Source organism: Styela clava, chromosome 13, assembly GCF_964204865.1.
Source record: "Styela clava chromosome 13, kaStyClav1.hap1.2, whole genome shotgun sequence".
NCBI lineage: Eukaryota > Metazoa > Chordata > Ascidiacea > Stolidobranchia > Styelidae > Styela > Styela clava.
The window spans coordinates 15321206-15344147 of record NC_135262.1 but is presented as its reverse complement, the minus strand read 5'-3'; the positions used below and the strand labels follow the sequence as shown (position 1 = coordinate 15344147).

The following is a 22942-nucleotide window of genomic DNA, read 5'->3' as shown; positions in this document are numbered from 1 at the left end:
GTCGTATTGTTGTTTCTCTGCCGTCTCAATCGCTTTACCGATGCCGAAAAGACTAAGTTGCGTTGTTCATTACGCAATTTCTCTTCCGTCTTTATATTGCTGTTTGATAAGCGCGACATTAATTATCACGGCATTTACAAATAGACCATGTTTTATAAGTTGATCTCTTTCATTCTTTAGTCATTTCACCCGAAGAAGTTGAAACCAGGTGTGTTGACGTCCATCGGTCTCAACACAATTCTATTCCTTATCTACGGTTAATATGTACGTTGGCCATCCTAGATAAGTTGATGATAGGTTAGTAAATGACGCGTTATGCCTTCCCCATCTGCCTAACAAGAGAGAGAGAAACGGCTGCGAATACCGGAACTCTAACTTCTTTTACTTAAACTTTAATTTTTTACAATCGACGGAATTGACTGCTCTGAAGAGAGCGCTCGACCAATAATTACGACTTTACGTAATTCGTAACTTCGCTTCCGTAACTCGAAATAATTCCGTAATTCCGTAAATCCGTAAATTACATGCAAGCCTAATTGTCACCGGCGGGCAAACCCCACCCACTATAATTTGCAGCCCAAGATCTCCGGCCCGCACTCAAGCAACCGGTTCCATGCATGGTAACTCGCGGATCTGTAACGACAGCGTTATTATGAGAGCGGGTTACCGAAATTAACAGTTCATTTAAGTGGTGCGCGTTTCGTAGACATTCTTGCGTGAGTGATATACTGAAGCTAATAATTAAAATATTGTTCACTAACATCCTTAAGGCTTCCCTACTCTACGAAGTATCGATTAGAAGGACGACTTGTTCGAAAGAGTATTTACTTCTGCGGAAGGTAGTCAAGTCTTCTCGAAATTTCAATTTTCGGCTTGGTTGACTAGAAAACTGCGATAAATTGTGAAAAAATTGGAAATTTCATGACGATCAGCGCGTTTTTTTTCGTTGTTTCCATGGAAACCAAACTTCAATCCGGACTTCTATGAAACGCACATTCTTAGGGTGACAGGATAATCCACGTGAAAAATTTCATTCAGATTGATCCTGCCGTTTAGATGCTACATCTGAACAGACAGACAGTTAAACGTACACATAGACAGACAACAATCGATAGATAGCACACAATGTGAAAATAATAAAGAATTTCCCATGAGAAAATTTCTGCGTATTTTAGATTTTACATTTGTGATAGCCGAGTGCTGTACTTCGATTCCGCGTTTCGCAAAGACATTGCGTTCAGATTCACAAATATGGTGCTTAAATGTGCATCTACATACGATCGTCTCTCACCGACCTCATCGAAGGAGTAATAAATTGCGATTGATTTACTTCTTATTTAGCATTTACCTTAAGGCTTGAATTCAGTTCTACACTCAATTGCTAATTTACGTGAATCGGCCTGTTAAAAGACCTTTTGAGTTTTAAATAAAGAATAAAATGAAGTGTAAAAGCAACTGTTTAATGATAAAGAACAACTTTTATTCCGAAAGTTACCCCTTATTCATTTTCTGACTCATTCACGAAACTATGCTGATTTATCTAAATTATTCTCAAGAAATCAAGCATTGTATCCATTTTTTTTTATATTTTTTGCCACCAAAACTTATGCTTATTAGTCATGTTAAATTGAGTCAAGCAAGTTGTGGATCACTAGATTGGAACTGTTTTTGGCTAACTATTGCCCACAATGAAAGACAACACCCGTCGCCATAGCTTATGTTAACAGAATTATCCTAAAGAATCACCAAGAAGTAGAACCTTATAACTTTTGGTTGTAAAACTATTTATGGAATTATTCTGTTTAAGATGTTTGAGAATTTAAATTTAATGCTTTGTTTTGAATTTTGATAAAAGCAAATTAAAAAAGTATAAGAGTAATTTATGAGCTTATTATTATTATCCACATTGCGATAATTTAATAAGCTTTTGATTACACACCCATAAAAATTAAAAAGTTCTTTTAGTCCATTTTTTGTCTAATTTATCCTGGTATTAAATCAAATTTTAACGTTCGCAGACAACACCCTTCTTTTCCCAGCTGTGTACAGAAGTCAGCATTCCGTTCCTCGTATCAGATGGATTCGGATACACGTCAATGGCGACTTTATCCATTGGTTCATCGTCTCTCATTGTTGGACGAGGATCCCCGGGTCTCCAGTGAGCGTAGGAAGCGGTCGAGCCGTCGTAATACTTCAAATTTCCTCCCTATATATACAAAACAGATGAACAAATAGATACAAGGTGATTTACCGATTTAGCAACAGTCATCGCATCGGGATCATTGCATCACTGTCTAAATATCTAGAACCTGCCTACATTGCTATCGTGTCTTCAATATTCAATAGTAAATTTGAGATTAAAAGTGACAAAATTGTTGGTTATTTAACTTGTCCTTGCAATATCTTGGTTTACTTGAGATTGATTGGCACCATTGGCTTTTTGTGTCGTTTATTGTGGTGTTGTTCAATGTATTTTGTCTTCATAAAGTTTTGTCGAAATGTATATTATTCTCACCTTATGATCCATTCCAAGATAAACGTAGTAAAATTCGTCTTTGACTTCTCTCAAATGAGACATGGTTTTTGCGTAGTGTTCGGCGTCGTATATATTTGCCGGAGTTCCTTGTTTTGAAGCGCAAGCTTGTTCTGATTCGGCGAAATTGTAGCCGACGAACATGCCCGATTCATCGGCCATATCAACCCAGAAGCATTTATCCCCCCACATGAAGTAATTGTCCAAACCATGGCATGGATCTGTAGAAATAAAGAGTTAAAACTTTTTCATCAATGTTGATTTTAAATTTGTATATATTTGTACATATGTGTATATATATATTGTTATTCCTCCACTCGTGGCTGCCTTCGTTATGCTTATCCACCAGGATATACTCAAGCAAACTCTGTGCTCAGCTAGACTGCTAAGCCAACATTGTGACTATGCGACTTTCTTGCCCAATTGATATGAGCCTAATGATAATTTATCAATCTGTAATAGTACGGTCTAAGATTGTTTTTTACATCTAATAATACCGTGTTTCTATAATTTTTAAAAAGTGTTCTATGAATTCAAACAATAAAATTTGTGATGAATATTAAATTTCATGATACACAGGGGAAGTTTGAACAAATTCAACGTATTAGCTTTCAAGAGGCGTCAACCATTTTAAGGTACTACACATTTGAAATTGATCCATCCATGAGTTGACCCCAACCTCTCCATCCCTAGAAGGAGCCATTCAGAAAAACGATCCATAAGTTCACTGGAAGTCTAATATTAAAATCGTAAAAGAAATTTGGGAACTTTTGAAATCACATATGTAGATCGAATAAACCACATTGAATGCGCCGATCTCTTCCTGAAAAGTTTAGTTACAAATAAACTTACTAATTTTTTGTTCACACACAACTCCTTTCTTTTCCCAATTTGGCGCAGAAGTCAACATGCCGTTGCCACTGTTAGATTCTTCGGGATAAACATCAATCGCAACTTTAATCATTGGTTCTCTGCTGGCCACAGCTGTGACTGGATCACCGTTACGCCATTTAGCGTAAGGTGCAGGACTTCCATCGTAATACTTGAGTTTCTGATTCTAGATTGAAATTGATATGTATAACGGTAAAGGCTGCTCACATTGAAGTATACGTGAGCATGTTTAATTCATAATATTTCAATTTTATGAGACTGTTATGAATATCTTTAATAACCAAATCGGGTGAATATTTAAATGAATAGAATGAAAATTGAGTATCATCTTTTTCCTGATTATATTGTTAAAACTTGTTCTCGCCATTTTTATTCTGTTCATTTTTAGGTTTTGTCAAGTGAAGATAACTACAGATTTGTGAATATAAACTACTATTTTATATGGTGGAACAACAATTGCACTTGCATTGCAGGAATAATGCGATTCATGTAAAGTTTAGGTACTTAAGATAATCTATAATCTGTATTATAGTTTACGCGAGACGATATCAAGTGTTATGGGGGAGTCATTTTCCGATGGAATCTGCTTCGAGTCACCAGTTAGTGAAGATTGTAATTGACTCGAGTCTTTCAAATGGAATGAATCGTCCCCAACTAAACCTCAATGAGGCTCAACTTAGTGATTTGTTCGACTCCGGATTCGGACTTGACTCGACATTCAGATTATCTTTGACTCGACTTGTAATTCGGGACTTCTATCCAACACTGCTATTGAATTGATATTCATAATTTACCTCATAATCCATTCCAAGGTAAACGAAGTAATAAGATTTATGAACTTTTCTTAACAGCGACATAGTATCAGAGTAGTGCTCGGCATCATATATATTTGCAGGAGTTCCTTCTTTATCACGACAAAGCTTCTCGGCTTCTTTGAAGTTGGCTCCAGGATCCATCGATTTTGGCGCCATTTCCACCCAAAAGCAGGATGATTTTCGTGTTAAGTGATGTTCATGGTCAAGGCAGCGATCTTGGATTAAAAAATAATCGCATGGTGAAAATGTACCAATTCGAGTATTTTGTTATTCGAATTTATTTCTTTTCATATAAATGCTACATCTCAGTGTTTTCTTTGTATAGATAAATATAGTACGAAAATTTCCAAAGCACTTACGGGTTTTTTGTTCACACAAAACTCCTTTCTTTTCCCAATTTGGAGCAGAAGTCAACATTCCATTACCACTGTTTGAGGATTCTGGGTAAACGTCAATAGCAACTTGAATCATTGGTTCTCCGCTTGCCACAGCGGTCACTGGATCTCCGTAACGCCAATTAGCATATGATGCTGAACTTCCGTCATAATACGTGAGTTCTTCATTCTAAAATGTTGGTTAGTTAATGAGTGAGGTGCACGTGCATTTATGAGTTCAACGAACGTAAAAACAATTTTTAGTGAATTTCAACAATTTTAGTTTATTTTATAACTCTGAACTCAAACTCCCCAGCCCTGAAATTCCGAACCAATCCACTGGTCTAGATTTGAGTAGCTAAATGGCACACTAAAAAAATTAGTAGTTATTTACCTTGTAACTCATTCCCAGGTAAACAAAGTAATACATATTATTAGCTTCACGCAGTAGTGACATGGCATTGGTGTAGTGTTCAGCATCGTATATATTTGCCGGAGTACCTTGTTTGACACGACAAAGTTTTTCTGCTTCTTCGTAGGTAATACCAGGTGTTTTTTGCGTCATTTCTACCCAAAAACACGAATCTCCATGCAAAATGTGATTTGCTTGGTCAACGCAACGCTCTAAAAATTTGATTGATTAGTTATTGTGGCTTATTGCAAGGCAAGTACTCTACGTACGACATCAAAACGTCTAACATTATTTCCAATCCTATTGGACGCGTACCTTACAAACTCGATGATGATTTGTACTTGTTTTTATGATTAAAATGTTAAACCATGCTATTTTGTGTATTCATAAGACATAAGTGATCTCTGAGGCAATCCTCAAAAACTATATTTTGGTTGAACTCAAGATAGCATAAACTGGAAAACAACGCTAAAGATAAATTTTGATGAGTTTTTATCAGTGAACACTGATATCTTTCAACAAAATTGTCATTTGACGTAACAGAAAAATATACTACCTAGTTCGTTTGTTGAAAAAGAAAGAAAATGATTTACTTGTGTATTCTTCACAAATCACTCCATTCTTGCCCCAGTTAGCAGCAGAAGTTAGCATGCCGTTTCCAACGTATGACGCATCTGGAAAAACATCAATCGCAACGCGGTCCATTGATTCGCCACTGGCTACTACTGTTACTGGATCTCCACTGCGCCAGTGAGCGTATGAAGCCTTTGATCCATCGTAATATTTCAAATCTTTATTCTAAATATATTTTAGAAAATTTTACTACAAATGGGCCCAATTATATGGACAGTCCCTTTTCAACAATAACAACAACATCAATTTAGCATGAAAATTCACATGCATACTTCGTGTACAAATCGGGGGAGTAGCGTAAAATATTACAGAAGGTGGTTTAAAAGCTCAAAGCATTATACCAAGTAATATTGTATACAAATTAATTTGAGTTTCGAGGGTTTACGAAACACCCACTCGGCAACAGAAATCTAAAACTGTTTTTACCGTATAATCCATTCCAAGGTAAACGTAATGAAATTTGTGGTTTGTTGTTCTTAGGTGATTCATTGTGTCATCGTAATGTTTGGCGTCGTAGATATTTGCTGGAAATGCATTGTCGTCTAGGCAAAGTTTCTCAGCCTCTGCATAGTTAACACCGTGCGAAGTTGGCGACATTTTTACGTAAAAGCATTGATCTCCACGGGTAAAGTGTTGATCGTCTTGTAAGCAAACAGATGCTGAAGTTTCGATGACTGTATTGAAATAAATGAATATGTATATATAAACACTCAATAAAAAGAATACCAATAACTTATTGGACACATCGTTTTACCGAATTGTTGTTGTTGTTGGGGTTTTTGAAATCTTTGCAACTAATGGGTGCAATTGATTTTAAATTCCCAGATCTTGTATGTGGAAGAAGTCGTGAGAAAGATATTTTTCAAATTTTCTTTGGAGCTAGCTGTCAAGGCTCTATAGTTCAATTCAAATTTAGCTGGTTGTTATAATTTTTAAACATTTCCTCATTTAGTATTGGAAAAATTCAATAAACATTTTACATGAAGTTCGGCTTATTAATGTGAATGACGTCAGATATTACCTGGTGCCTCGCATACAACTCCCTTTTTCTTCCACCCTTCGTATGATGTAAGCATTCCGTTACCGCCGTTTGTTTGATCGGGAAAAATATCTATTGCAACCTGTGTCATAGGGACCATAGCTGCCACGACTGTTATCGGATCACCGGATCTCCATTTCACATATAATGCAGCACTTCCGTCATAATTTTTCAATTTTGATTTCTAAAGTGCAAAACGGAACACCCGCGATAAAAAAAATATTGGAAATTGGAATATGAGTATAAACTTGAAGAATAAATGGGTATATGATATAAAATAAAGCTTACGTCATATTTCATTCCAAGATAAACGTAGTAGAAATCTCCTCTAGCTTTGCGAAGGTAGGCCATGATGGAATTGTAATGACTTTCGCTGTATATGTTTGCTGGATTAGCGTTCTTTTCTTCGCATAGTTTTTTTGCATTATCGTAATTAACGCCAGCCGATGTTGGCGCCATGGTAACCCAGAAGCATTTATTCATATATTCTACGCTTCCTTCCACAGGGCATGACGAGTGTGCTTAAAAAATAAAAATAATGGCTTGCTTAAATAATATATGATTATTTGTAATTTTTATTTGAATATTGTTATTGTTTTTATGGGGTAGGCCAAGGATACTGACAAATTAGCCACAATTTCTTAAAAAATTGCGTGAGAAAAATCGCCAAAATTACTTTCGATTTGAAAAAATTTGAACACTTCACAATCGTATAAATTTGAAAATCGGAAAGTCTGTGACCAAATATAATACTTTGAGCCACAAAATTGTTGTGTCGGATAAAAATAGCAATCTAACAATAAAACACATCGAGTGATTCGAGCAATAACGAGTTTGCTATATAAGGTGAAATTATTCCGGATTAACATTTATTTGAATGTTTCCGTAAAGAGCATGTCTAAAGCAGTACATCGTATTTTAAGACGGATTATTATTTCGTCGTTTATCAAATACAATTAAATGCATACAGTCGAAAACATTTGAATTTTGATTTGAAAAAAAATTTTCTCTAAAATATTTTTTCGAATATTTAACTCTGATATTTATAAAAGTAATGCTCTTTAAAATTTTGAGTGCAATTTTATCGTTCAAACTTTCCAGCACAAATATATGACCTTATACTTTATTAAAATTAACTCACCGTATGATAGCTGGAAAGTAACTGACAAAAATACAAAGAAAAGAATCTTCATGGTGTGCAGTAATTTAATACTAAATGTTAGACAAAGTATGATGAAGAAAATGAATATCATAAATAAAAAATAAAGAAATGTACAGTTCAAGTGAAAAATCTCAATAACTGATGGCGCTTGAGACAATCTGTCGATTTGATTTCAGAACTATGACAATAAACATGATAATTTGACCATGTCTTCCGGATGATTTAGTGCAGAGCATTGCTTTATGACTCAACATTTTTAAGTGTCCAATTGTCGTTTCTCAAAACAAATGAAGAATTTGAAATTTTAAGGAAAATATCATTTAATTATTTTTTTGTGAAACATTTTTTTCAATCTCTTCAATTTTATGTACTATAATATTAGAAGACAGGGTACTCACTAATATTTACATGACTTGCTGCAAAATAGGAAAGAAATATTTCCTGCAATATACCTGTTGGCCAACACGTTCGCTAAGTTATTAAACCCAACTGATGAGTTAACGAATATTTCTGCAATATGTATACAAAATATTTTACCGGCGGGCGAGTTTTGTAATTGTGTGACAAACAGTTATTGCAAAACTTGTTTTGCAAGTTCAATTCTCAGAAACGGAGAAAACTATAATTTCCAGCAGTTGCTTTCGTGTATCATCATTTATATTAAGCATTTTATGATACCTAATCGTCATTTGGCGGATGTATTAATATAAACATTATTTTATTAAATATATAACGCCAGACATGGTTGTGTAATAAATAGCAAGTTGCGTCCGTTTTTGGGAGTTACTGTTAAAAGGCAGGTCATAATATTATCTTGATTGATCTTGATAAAACAGTAGATTTTACTATTTTAACATAACATCAATATATATATATATATATATATATATATGTATCAAAATATGTTTTGATCAAATATACGTAATTGTAAATAGATTAAAATCATATTCGTATTTACCTGTCTCAATGGCGATTTCTGTTACTTGAAGTCATGATACTTAAATTAAACAATTCTTGTGATATAAATTATGAGTTCCGATTTACTATAGCAACATGGAACTTTGCAAATCTTTATTTTTTATTAATTTATAAAGACAAGAAAAACAAGTGACACGGTACGTTATCATTTTTTGGTTTATTCAAGTTCAACTCAACTCTTCCAAGTACGAAGAAGCCGCAACTCGTGATATAATTTTGCGGGGACGAACTAGTGTTTATGCAAGAATAAACCATTCCGAAATGAACATAAAACTAATCGGACTGGTGGTATTCCGAATTTAATAATGTCTTCACCCGCGGGCAAACTCTGCAATGTCGTTAAAAACAATTCTACGGATCAATGTTATTATTGTCATCATTATGTACAGCAATTTATGAGATATTAAATCTAGTGCAAAATATAATTAAATAGTAATCATCGTTTCAAGAGAATTCGTCGATCACTAAAATGCCATAAAAATATAATTAAAAGAAATACCAGTTCGGTCATATGCACAAAAAAACACAGGCTAACAAATAATTCTTATTTGCATATAATTCAGTAAACTGTGGCTTCCAAATTAACATTGTGTTTTGAGTAACCTGCAAGGCTTCAAATTAGGAAATGGAGTCCTGTTTTTTTAACGTGCTAGAATTCTGCATTGTAATGTCCAACTAACTCCCAATAGTCCTGACACGATAGATATGATATCATAAGTAAGCTTTCGTACTCATCGTGTTGTTCTGTAGTTTAGTACCGAAGTTAATATTGGTTGACAGATGAAATTTTTACCTGATTCTATAGCCCGTTCAATCCAATATCACTTGTTTTAAAATGTAATGAGGCATCTGTGTTTGTTCATTATCTGTACTTGTATCAAAGCGGTTTTTTAAATTTATATTTATTGATCGAAACATTAAAAAACTCGGTTCTCAACCATTAAGTAAAAGAATATAAAAAAAATTATGTCGAAAAGTCTTGTTACTTATCGGTATTACTGGCTTAGTTTGAAAGAATTTCAAAATGATTATCCTTGAAGGCACTAAAAAGTGTAATAATGTACCTATATAGTACTGTACTATAGTTATTCTTTGTAAAAATTGAATGTTTGATAAATTTTCTTCTGGTATATAATCATGAGCACATCGATACTTAAAAACCGGATTGCCCAACTAATTACAGACCAAAAGAAATATGTTCATTCACATCTGCTATCCAAGATTACCAACAAGTGGTCGTGTAAAGTTGTGCGACAACAGGGTATGTATAGTAAAGTACCCTGTGTTTACAAAACACTTCAATATAAATTTCGAAATTTCGTATATACCACGCCCTCGAGCATTCTTTCAGGTATTGTTTGTCGTAATCATATACATACAACAAAGAAAAATACATATGAATCTTATAACACAGGGTGGAATATTTCACACAGTTCAATGTGATCTATTTCACATGTTTGAATTCATCTGCTTACTCAATCATGTGATACCGCCAATAAAGTATTCTTTATAATTATAAACTCCAGTTTTTGTTAGATTCTGTTAAAATCCAATAATATTAAAGAATTATTTATCCGAAATATTATTTTTAATCTCATTTTGTATGTGAAAATTTTAAACTATAGTGTTTTGCCAACAAGACGTTTCTGCGGAATGGATGAACGCAAAAACCGAGTATCAACAGATAAGAAAGTATAAAACTTATTTAGTTTTTTTTTATTTCCATTTGATAGAAATAATCACACGAATATGTTTATAATTAACTTTCTAATTTTTATATTATTAAGATGATGATCGAGGATGGTTGCAGATACAAAAAATAGAAAGAAAAAAGACGTAGGCATGATAACATCGTTTTTAATGACATGTCATGTTTTAATCTAATTATTATAAAAGAAACAAATAAAACAGTTATTTTGAACAGAACAGATACAAAGTTCATTTAAATCGATTGGTTTAAAATAAATTTATCCTTACTATACAGCTCCAATTACAGGATAAAATGCAGAACCAGCTTTTTGTAAGTTGAATGTTGACAGTCTCTAAAAAAAAGCAACTGCAAAATCCAAGTAGCCATTCAAAAGCAGCCATATTTTGGGGACCCTTTTTGGGATAGTAATTTTAATGTCGGAGATTTCTCCAATTGTCCTATTTTGATAGATATAGTCAAATACTTGAAGGATTACTAAAGTAAGTGAGTCTTTTGTGTGTAAAATTTAATTCATAACTATTTTCATGTTTTCTATTTTTCCTTTGATTTATGTTACTATGATAAAACTTTTTGTAAAAATAATTCCCCTAGTTTTAATAGTGTCAGGCGCACATTTTTAAAATTGTTAAGACTGTTTAATTTAAAACTGCTAAAGTGCAGAATACATATTTCTCCCGTTTATAATATGGAGGTTTATCTCTAATGTTTTGTTTAGAAGGAACCTTGTGGAATTTAAAATGAAATTTATGGAATCTCATCCTAAGCAATGAGTAACAAAACATTGAACAGAATATTTAAATTCTACAAATATGCATATATATATATATATATATATATATATATATATATATTCATTATCGGCCATGAATGCAAGTGCCATGAGATAATGTAGACAAATAAACACAAGTGACAAGCTGCATATTTACGCTAGAGAAGGAAATAAAATATCTATTGAGCTTCAACTTTCATCTTCGGTACAAAACCACGTAACTAAACAATGACTAAGAAAACTCAGAATGCGATCATGTTTTACCAGTTGAATATATGTATCGTATGTTTTCTATTAAAGGTCGAAAAGTTAGAAATTTCAACGCAGACTCCGAGAGCTTTCGAAATAAGTTTCCATCGCCAAATTCAATGCATGCAGATGTACCAAACACAAACTTCACTTCTTAGATAAATTTAACACATTAAATTCGGAATAAACTCAGCTCGATTAGTTTTATATTAGTTTTTGGATTATTTTATCGCTCCATTCATTCTCACATAAACACACCCGCTAATTTATATCACAAGTTGGAAAAATAGAAAAAATGGATGATATTCTAGATGCCGATATAAGACACCGACATATCGGTACATCCATGGTATATATTTCACAAAGTCAACGTCATATGCATAGACACCTAACATTTATGCATGTAGAGCCAACCAATTAGCCGTATCATATACAAATTCAGTCAATGTCATATGCATCCGCAGCCAAGGCTACAGCCAGAGCATATGCATATAGAAGCAACCAATTATACATACATGTATATACAGCTCACATACAGCCAATATCGTATACAGCCAATGTCATATAATTATACAGCAAATGACATATGCAAATAACGTTAATGTCATATGCATATACAGCCAATGTCATATGCACATACAGCCGGTGACATATGACAGACAATAGCATATACATATACAGTCAATATCATATACAACGCTGCTACATAAAATCAGCAATTTCTCGGTTTGTTTGCAAAATTTCTTCGGTATTGATTTAGTTTTAGTTCAGCGTTCAGTACAAAGTTCCTTTTAATGCTTCATTTACTTTCATTTTCACCTTCGATAATTTACATACCTCGCTAAACAAGCTAGATGTGTGGCGCAAAAGATAATTGCGTTTCAAGGTACACTTATTTGAGTCATCAGTCAGTTTATACTTCAGACCAGTGGTTCTCAACCTTTTTCAGTTCGCGGACCGGTAAAATTTCAAAACAAATTTCGCGGACCGGCGGACCTTCAAAATTAACCAAAAATGTCATGAACACAAACATAATCAAAAGAATTCAATTACGACAAAAGTAGGAGGTGCAAAAGAATACAATCCAATCTAATGAGAAATTTGCGGCTGTCTTTTTGATATTATTTTTTGCGTTGGCTTTGCGGGTTTTATTGCATAGTTTGAAAGAATTTTGGCGCAGACTTTGCACATGGGAAGCGGTACTTTTTTGCTGCTGGGAGCAATGGTGAAACTTATAGCTCCAAATACTTCTTATCATACCAGATCCATATCAACTTTGCTAAAAGGTCGTTTCGGGGCATGTTGTAAAGTTGAAGTAGCAGTCTCTTCATCGGTCCTATCAACACCACTAACTTAGTTTTCACCACTGGGTTTCGTTTGGAAGAACTGGATAATACTTTGTTGTTTATTTGTCTCCATTTTACTATCAAACCTCGCTAAATATAGGCCTATACTGTCAAATTACGGAACGTGCAAACTGCAAAGTACTCAATCAGGTACCGTATCGTGTGTAGGGATTTGTTCAAAAAGAACTTTTTTCAAACAATTGTTTCAATTAAATTCATTTTTTGCATGTTTTGTTTAAAATGGCTGTACTATTTGCAGGCGCTCTCGTAGTATGTGGACCAAGATGGCGGACACCGGACACTTAGTATGTATACCAGATTAGAGTTCGGGAATAATTTTATTCCAATTTTTCTAGCCAAGTGCCTCCCGTAGTATTTGTACCTAAAATTATGGCCAAACCCCAACCTGTTACACATACTACGTTCTGGTGTCCGCTATCTTGGTTCACATACTCCGGGAGTTCCGATTTTTTTGTATTAAATGTGTTAAAGAAAAATGAATATAAAAACATGCCAAGCGCTTCTTATTTGCAATAAATCCTCTGAAACGCCACAAATATCGACGAAGGCTCATACAAGCCTTCTCAAGCTTTAGTTCAATGCGTCCGCAAACGTGGTTGGCGCAGGAAGACGCAAGCGATAAGACGATATTACGTGAAACCGATATTACGTGAACGACCCTGCGACGAGAACGACCTTGCAAAAATAGAAATACGACCGAATAAATGAGTTTGTATAGCTTTGAAAAACTCTAACACTTATATTTTGAAAACAATGTATGCTAAGCATGAATCAACCGAACAGTTTTAACTGTAACAATGCCTTTATTTCATGAGAAAAATGTCAGTACAGAACCTCAAAATCCTTAGTATGGGGTCATAACAGATTAGTGGGATCATAATTAGTGGGTTCATAACAGATTGATGGGCCAGTGGTAGGATTCAGCCTGTTTGCAGAGGTTCTATAGAACCGGCTCAGGGAATTTTATGAGATCAGAGAACCGGTTAGCATTACTGGTTACTGCCGATGTTCGGTTTGTAACAGAACCAGCTGGAAAATATGACTTTTGTGATGGAACCAGCTGACAAAAATTTGAATTCCACCACTGGGTTGGGCCCATGTCCCATCTCTCCCTACGCCCCAGCACGTGATTGACTAACATTTTTTTGCAACGGATGAGCTATCTCTAATGCCGATGGGAAAATTTGGAACATATTCTAGAGAAAACATAACTTCTGTACAGAGCATCCTAGAAATATGAAAACTTTGCGCCTAATCATAAACAAACAGAAATTTGAAGAATTTGAAAAGAGAAGTTCACTAAGCTTGTATAAGCTAAGAATATATGTATTTGAGTTGGTTGAATATGTACATTTTCTGCTGTACTTGTATATCGCATCTGAAAATGCAAATGCCCTCAGCCTAATGCAAAATTACGCCGATGATATCTCAGTAGTAAGTCATCAACGGACCATACAAGTTATCATTCTACGGGGTTGACTTTTATTAAAAATTTGAGTTCACAAACGAAGCAAACATAGAACCAAAATTCCACAATAAATTGTGCGTGATACACCCGACTTTAAATTTACAGGGTGTCTCAAAAGTAAGTATACACTTTTAATTTTGATTTGCTTTTCCGGAACATAGAGCGTTCATTTCTTCAGAAAACATAGTATGGATTAGTAGTAAAATTTAGGTATTGTTTGCATTTTTCGTCAACCTACAAAATGACAAGGAGCTAAACCCAAAAAATGAGGTGTAAAATTGTTGGCAAGCAGCATATAAATCAGTAAGGAAAACTCAGCGCCTCCTTACCAGAGAATTTGGAATAAATTCGGCTTCTACACGACGAACAATTTTTGCAGTTCCTCATGAATATATGAAAACTGGATCTGTAGTTTATGCACAAATATCAAGAAGACCGAGGGGCGGACGCCCTGAGTAAACCATTAAACATTCAGAGCCTGATTAATTCCAAATTCTCTGTTAAAGATGCAGTAAGTTTGACATACTGATTTATATGCTTTTTGGCTTTTTCTCCTTATCTTTCTGTGAATTGATGAAAAATGTAAACAATACCTAAATTTTACTACTTATCCATGCCATGTTTTCTGAAAAAGTGAACGCTCTATATGATGAGTACCGTACCTGAAAAGTAAATCAAAACTAAAAGTGTATAATTACTTTTGAGACACTCTGCTGTATATATATATATATTCATAACATACGTACAACAGAACATTTCATAAACTTGTTAACTTTCCGCATGTGTCTAAACTGACTTATAACTCACATAAATGTACACTGGAATGAAATAATCTCTTGCCGCACACATCTAGCTTGTGGAGTAAAGTATGTAAATTATCGAAGGTGAAAATGAAAGTGAATGCATTAAAAGAAAATTTGTACTGAATTCTGAACTAAACCGGAATCAATATCCAAGAAATTTTTGCAAACAGTTGGAAAAATCGCTGATCATTATCTAGCAGCCGTGAATTAGGTACACGTTCAATAAACTTGTCTATAAATTCGGGAAAGAAATGAATCAAAGAAATGAATCAAAGTTAATAATTTACATCTATAGTCTGCTTTATTGGCCTGCTACAGGAGTATCTGTAAATTAATTGAAAAAAAAATTGAAGAACTTTTAATACAGACGATAACGGCTAGCAATGGTAAAAGACAAAGATGCTCAAAAGAATAAAATAAACAAACAGTTTGGGAAACATCAGCTACGGGGCAGTGTATCGAATGAAAGAACTAAGAGTAAGTATATTGAACACTTAAGTGGAATTCGCGGATTCTGGAAATCGTTGCTCAAAAATTGTAAGTTTTTTTAGGTTACCGGTGATGCTAAAGGTACGGTAAACCGTACTGCACTGCTTCGCTTGGTGTGAATATAATTTTAGATTGTGGTATTTGCTGTTATAATACATAAATCGAATTAGTTGCTTTTGCAAAGAAGAAGCGTCTGGCAGATACGGTACTGTCATAATTTAGGGGTGGCAACTAATTTGCTATTAGCGATAAAACTATTTGTATTCTTAAAGGATTGATATGTATTTAAGAAACGATCTACACGAAGGGTCTCTCAAGTTGTCATCGCGAGTCAAAATACACAGCAGAATAAAATTTGAGGGCCAGAAAAGGGGAGCGACAAAAGCTCGAGACAGCACGGCCGGGGTTCAGGTTGCGCTCAAGCGCTCTGCGAATTTTGAGAAATAGGCACCAAAATAGGCTTTAAGCTTGATTTTAGATACACCTAGCATCGCAGTTTGTCATGTAATAAAATTAATGATTTTAATAGTTAGCTGATAGAATTCCCGAGAAATAAATAACAAGCACGACTTTCAACAAGTAATTTACAACTGATAGTGACTAATGAAGTTACTTGCTCATCTAGCATATTGCATTGTATGAATGGCTACTTGTTTTGGCTTGTTTTGCTACACAAAAAACATCCCATTGTGTATATATATATGAAAAAAACTAAATGCCAACATAATTCAGTTTAGTTAACATAGTGTATGTGTACATTGTATATATATATATATAAATCGAGTTCGCTCGAAATCATATGTTCAAAACGTGGCTCCAATTCATTACATTGTATCCAAATAACGCAATTCAAGTGATTGTCTGTCAGTCTCGACCAAAGTTTTGATTTGTAAGGTTCATAATTGTCTTGTTAGAAAGACTGATGCTGGAAAATTTACTTTTTCTATCAGGAGAAATGACTTCCAAAACTTGCAGCATTTATTCGCGCGAAAATTCCTCTTCAACAAACGGCCGATTTTTTTGGCAATGTTGCGGGCTACACTACAACTTCCTAACGGGAATATCGGTCAGAGACTTATCGATCGAAAGTTAAGGGATCCCCCCAAACAGCGCTCATACTCCATAGTGACACCTTGTGTCCCATCACTCATTAATTAATAACTCTCTAATTATACGACCTAATTCATCCAAAATCAATAGGCTTCTGATCCAAGATATGATGAATGCATATGCAAAATTTGGAGCGGATTCATCCTCGTTTTCGTGAGATATCGCGTGTATCTAACAGACGAACAAACAAACGAGGATATTGGTCAGAGACCGAAGACTTATCGATCGAAAATTAGGGGATCCCCCAAAACAGCGCTCTTACTCCATAGTGACACCTTGTGTCCCATCACTAATTAATTAATAACTCGCTAATTATACGACATAATTACATTACATTTATAATTCACGCCTTCGTGAGATATCGCGTGCATCTAACAGACAAACAGACAGACAGATAAACAGACAAATACCTATCAACATACTTACCGATTAAAATCGATAAGTAACAAACAGACAAATACCTATCAACATACTTACCGATCTTAAGATCGATAAGTAATAACGCAGATTCATTTTCATTTCACATTTTTGTGAACATGTTGCTGCATGAACGCTGCCATTCATCTAAAAGAACGTCTGTTTTCAGTGCCTAGTTACCTATAGATTTTAATCGGTAAGTATGTTGATAGGTATTTATCTGTCTGTATGTATGTCTGTATGTCTGTATGTCTGTATGTCTGTATGTCTGTATGTCTGTATGTCTGTATGTCTGTATGTCTGTATGTCTGTATGTCTGTATGTCTGTATGTCTGTATGTCTGTATGTCTGTATGTCTGTATGTCTGTATGTCTGTATGTCTGTATGTCTGTATGTCTGTATGTCTGTATGTCTGTATGTCTGTATGTCTGTATGTCTGTATGTCTGTATGTCTGTATGTCTGTATGTCTGTATGTCTGTATGTCTGTATGTCTGTATGTCTGTATGTCTGTATGTCTGTATGTTTGTATGTCTGTATGTCTGTATGTCTGTATGTCTGTATGTCTGTATGTCTGTATGACTGTATGTCTGCATGTCTGTATGTCTGTATGTCTGTATGTCTGTCTGTATATCTGTTGGATGAATCTGTTGAATCTGCTCCAAATTTTGCCTGTGCATTCATCATATCTCGGACCAGAAGCCTATTGATTTTGGATGAATTATGTCGTATAATTAGCGAGTTATTAATTAATTAGTGAAGAAGAGATCTGGATTTTTACAAAGCGAGAGATTTTTGAGACGCGCTGAATGTGTGTGTGCGTGTCCGATGCGCAAGTTTTCACGCTAGTGAGTCAGAGCGAAGGATACACGCCGCGAGATCGTATCTCGTTACTTATATTTACTTAAGCAATGTCCATATCCCTCTATCAGGTTCGGGGTTGCAGAATTCCTTACCAAAAAATATCGCTAGGCTGTGCTTGAATAGCCGTCGCAACCCGGGTTAGCGCCGTTGTATTTGATTTAAAATATAGCATTGGTAAATAGGCTATTGGCTGGAAACTAATCGAAACAATCCAGTTCGGATTTGTAGAATTCATCATAAAAGTATTTCCTCGATTAGTATTTCGACGACGACATGAGTAATTAGCTATTGTTTCCTACGTTTTTGATATTGGCTGAAAACGAATCAAAACAATCCAGTTCGGGTTTGCAGAATTTTTCGAATCGAAACCGCAGTTTCTGTTTTGGGGGATCCCCTAACTTTCGATCGAGAAGTCTTCGGTCTCTGACCGATATTCTCGTTTTCGTTTTGTGATCTTTGGGCTTTCCTAATATACGGCTGATATATATCTAAAATACTGCAGTGTGTAATCTTAATACGGATACGTATACATAAGATACTTGAGCTGGGAATTTCAGGAAAAACACTCTAACCGTTAACCGGGTAAAATTAACCGGTTAACCGAAGCGTGACGTTTTACATAATAAATTATAATTTTAGCTTGTTACGTCACAATGGTTACAAAGCAATTTTGCGTGACCTTATCCCGGTATCGCTCAAAATTATTTACGAATCGAGATAACTTATTGATCGTTCTGTGGCAAGAGATATACAGCGTGGGTAGGACATATGGAAGTATTTTAGTTAAACCCGATTCCGTTCTCAAATTTCATTTATGTGCCAAATTCTCAGTGTTTGATGTGCAAATTCTACTTCGAGATATATAAAGAAAAACAGCATCAACTATACGCGCTTGTTTGTTGACATTGAATATACGATTTTGAAATAAAATCGTGAACAATATATATTGACCAAAGACTGATTCATAATTAATTATTGTCAAATTTTCATAATCAGCAATCTTAGTACTTCAATTATTTTCCACATTTATCAGTTTCTCACTAATACAGCCCTATAAGATACCGATATAAGTCGATTGTTACGAAATAAACGTGCTTAAACTGTGATAATGATGTAATCATAGACGGCATCTAAAACTCAAAATATAAACACATGGAGTGTTGTAAGTTACCGTACCGCATATGATTATCGGGGAATCAATATTTTTTTTATTTTGCCCTGGTACCGTAATGGATAGGTGACTTGGATCACTTGGTATTTCAATTCACGTTGAAATTGGAAGTGAGACAAAACAGGCTTTTAGTGGCCGGAGTAGGCACCTGTCAATCAAGTCATCGATCTAATCACACTAGAGTGATTTTGGCGTTAATCTACGTTCTCGGAGCGGGAAAGCATTCGCCCGGGCAATGGGAAAATTTTCAAGTGGCATTGGGGGTGGGGGCGATGCCTCCGCCCCCTCAGTGGTGAGGAAACGTGTGTAAAGACACGCCCACGTGTTACCTAATCCTAAAAAATCGCTTTTCTCTTTAATTACTGAACCAGTTGCTCTGAAATTTTCAGTGCTTGAAGATAAAAATTTTCTTTAGAAAGCTATTACTTTCATTTAATTCAAATGTGTCCATATATTTGAGCATAGCTCTCTTGTTTACAAATATTGTTGAATAAGGTCAGTTGTTCATCATCTTATCGTATTCAAACCCTTTAGTTTTAGGTGGAATATAGGCTGAAGTACTGAGTTTTGCACGCTTTCCATGATATACATTATATTATGAATTTTTGTGACAATTGAGAATGCACAGTGTTTCTGTGAACACAGCATCATCTAATTACTTTTATGCATTGGATATAAAATTTATGAAAATACATAGTAGTGCCTGCTAAGGACGCATTCACGCCGTATAATCTTAGTAGAGTGACTAGGTTGGTATTTCTTTCTTTGGGCCCCCCAAAGTGTTCAGCCCAAACGACTTTCAACAACACTTCATGGTAATTATATGTCGTTTTGTGGAATCGTTCTTTAATTCGAATATTTCCATTATTGTTGCTTCAATTCATATATACGTGTTGTACATAGTACTTTATCATAACGTTTAACAACAAACAGCAAATATTTGCCGAACATTTTTTATGAAACCCACAAGGATTCGGCAAGTTTTAAATAAAACAAGTTTGGAACGTTTATCGCAGGATTGACTCTATCTATAAGCGTGCAGCAAAAAAAGGAGGTCTTTTGAATATTTTCTAAAAAGTCTAATTTCAGTATACCATGATATAGTTTACTATATTGATAAGCATGTAGCTATGACATTGAGATATATTTTGAGAAATCTTTTATTTTGCGTTTATGTTTTCTCAGAATTTTGTGAATTAAAGACGAAAAAAGAGGTCTGTGTTACTGGAATAAAATCCATCTAAAACCTAATGTCGATTATTTACGAGCAGTTTCTATCTGCAAAAAAAGGTCGATGCAAATTGCTGCCATGCCGAATGATGACAACAGTATTGATACGTTCATTTCTACGCAATTGCTGAAAATGAATCCTCCACATCGTTATTGGGCAAGTGCACGGACAAATATGACTGTTGATTTGAAGGTACAATCGTAACTACCGTCAAGCGTAAAGTGTTTGAGATTTAAAACTTTTCTTAGAGTTTATCATGGTGGATTAGTTTTGAAGATCTGCGTTTCTATCGATGTGCTTTTGCAGAACCAGTTTTATTCTCTTTGATCAAAGATCTCATCTCCGATTATGCTGACGTTATTGCTTAATATTGACGTCTATTGATAAATGTTATGATCAGATATAACGTTTGGATCTCGCATAGGTCCTGTGCGCAGACTTAATTCGGGTTTCTAATTGCAGGAAAGCAGTGGCAACTGGCGAAGTTGTTTCACTTCAGAAAAAAAGATTCCATCGCAAATCGATATCAATCCAATGCCATGACAAACAATGGATAATTCATTTCGTTCATAACAAGAAATCTTTTTGGAATTTTGATTGGGTAACTAGGTCTCACGAAAAATGTATTGTATTGAAATTTACAGTTTATTCGCGACAATGTAAATTATTTTCATCTCGACTGTTAAGTATTTTCGCTGTTATTAATGAAGGGGGTCGACAACCTACGACCCGCGGAGTAGTATAACTGAAATACTTCGCTGAATTATAGTAACAAATCAACTGTTTTGACGATTATATTCTTTACGTAACAGAATTTATTGTGATACACGTGTAGTCTAAATTATATTATATTCTAACAAGTATAAAATTACTCGTTTAATGAGCCTATAATTAATTATAATTAAACTAATGGCAACAGAACGCAGAAAAGTTGACGCTAAGCGCAAAGGGTTCATGGCGCCGAAAATATTCAAACGGGATTTTTTGAGATGCAATGCAACGCGAAAATAAATCTATATTTTATTCGAGAGATGTATCCCTGCTTGATTTTTATTATAAAAAGTATCATCTGTTAGGTCTTCATGCCGCCGCAAAACGAAAACCGTGATGAGCTAGCCTAGGAAATGACCGACAATTGGCCGTTCCAGGAGAGGTCAGAGGCAAATCACCTTCAACTTTCTACAGGGGTGATGTCTTACATATTTAACGGAGAAAGTACGTTACTGCTCGTAGGATTAGCTTTTGGTAAAATTCAAGCAGAGATAATGAAGGTGGCTGGTGGTTCGAGAAGACTAACCGAATGAAGGTCGTAGATATTGGATCACACCAACATGCATTTCCAACCAAGCGCCATCGGGAGATGGTGATTGACGCAAAATTCTAAACATGGTATTTAGCAAAACAGCATTAATTATAAATAATCATGTTTCCAACTTGTTAATTATTATTATTTGCAGATGTTGAATGTCGACCTATCGACTTAAGATTAAAACGGACATATGAGATGTAGTCTACTGATGGCTTCAATTACGGAAGTACATGCCCGTGAGTTTTTATATAAATATATATATACTGTTAAATATTGATTCAACAATTTGTATTTTTCCCGATAGGGAGGAGAATAATAAGATGGCCTATTAGTGTGGCGTTCCCAACATTGCGTTTTGATGCGTTCTCTTCAACAACATAATTGTATGTCAATGCACTTTTTCATTATGATTCAGGTTTGTTGGTTAAATTCTGAAGAAACAGTAATTAGAGACACAATTATAATGTTGGTAACTGTACTTACAGTTCATTAGGGGAATGTTTATTTGTTTTCTAGGTTTGAATGTGACTTGGAACTCAGATTATGCGGTGCAAAAGTAGTGGCGTATTTGTGGAATGGAAAAGGAACAGATTTCGAAGAAAATATTGTTTGTAATTTTTATCTCAATTAATCAATGTCGTTTTCTAAAATTTGATCCGAGATGTCCAGCTATAACAAATGGTCATTCTTGCACTAAATAAAATGTGAGGACAATCAAGACTGCAACAGCAAAAATGAAATTTGCTTTCCGTCGGAATGCGGATCAGTTTGCACAGAAGTCAAAAAACCAAAAGGATTATCACTTGGTAATTTGTACAAGTATATTTTCCAGTACAATGAGTAATCTAGATTCTAAATCTAGAATATAATTTATTAACAAGAAAATAGAAACGAAAAAAAAAAAATTTCTGAAAATATTAGATGGTCAAAGTAACTCCAGATGTCTTGGTACTGCTAGTCTATGACTCTGTCTTGTTTTTCCAAAGCATAGTAATAACACTTGCACAAACAACATCGCTATTAATTAAATAAGATGATGGCAACCAACTAAAAAATTCTACTTGTCATTTTATTAACTGACATCGTTGCCCACGTTGATCGTTCAACGCTTGTCTTGTTACCAAATGTCCAGCAAATCTCAATGCAATA

The 22942-nt window shown here is 34.7% G+C and overlaps 1 protein-coding gene across 2 annotated transcripts; it reads right to left on the bottom strand.

The window, feature by feature from the left end:
* Positions 1–1566: 1566 nt before the first annotated feature.
* On the bottom strand, positions 1567–8337 carry LOC120332703 (macrophage mannose receptor 1-like). 2 transcript variants are annotated; one of them, XM_078119409.1, is made up of 12 exons: positions 8258–8337; positions 7839–7909; positions 6986–7218; positions 6680–6881; positions 6085–6332; positions 5619–5823; positions 5008–5237; positions 4599–4803; positions 4219–4454; positions 3386–3590; positions 2516–2754; positions 1567–2206 (listed from the first exon to the last, which is right to left on the bottom strand). In XM_078119409.1, exons 2-12 carry the CDS (start codon positions 7888–7890, stop codon positions 2006–2008), a joined length of 2256 nt encoding a protein of 751 aa, XP_077975535.1. In that variant the 5' UTR covers positions 7891–7909; positions 8258–8337; the 3' UTR covers positions 1567–2005. The 2 variants fall into 2 exon arrangements, with proteins under 2 accessions (XP_077975535.1, XP_039255940.2); XM_039400006.2 differs by lacking the exon at positions 8258–8337 and having other exon boundaries at positions 7839–8195.
* Positions 8338–22942: the final 14605 nt, after the last annotated feature.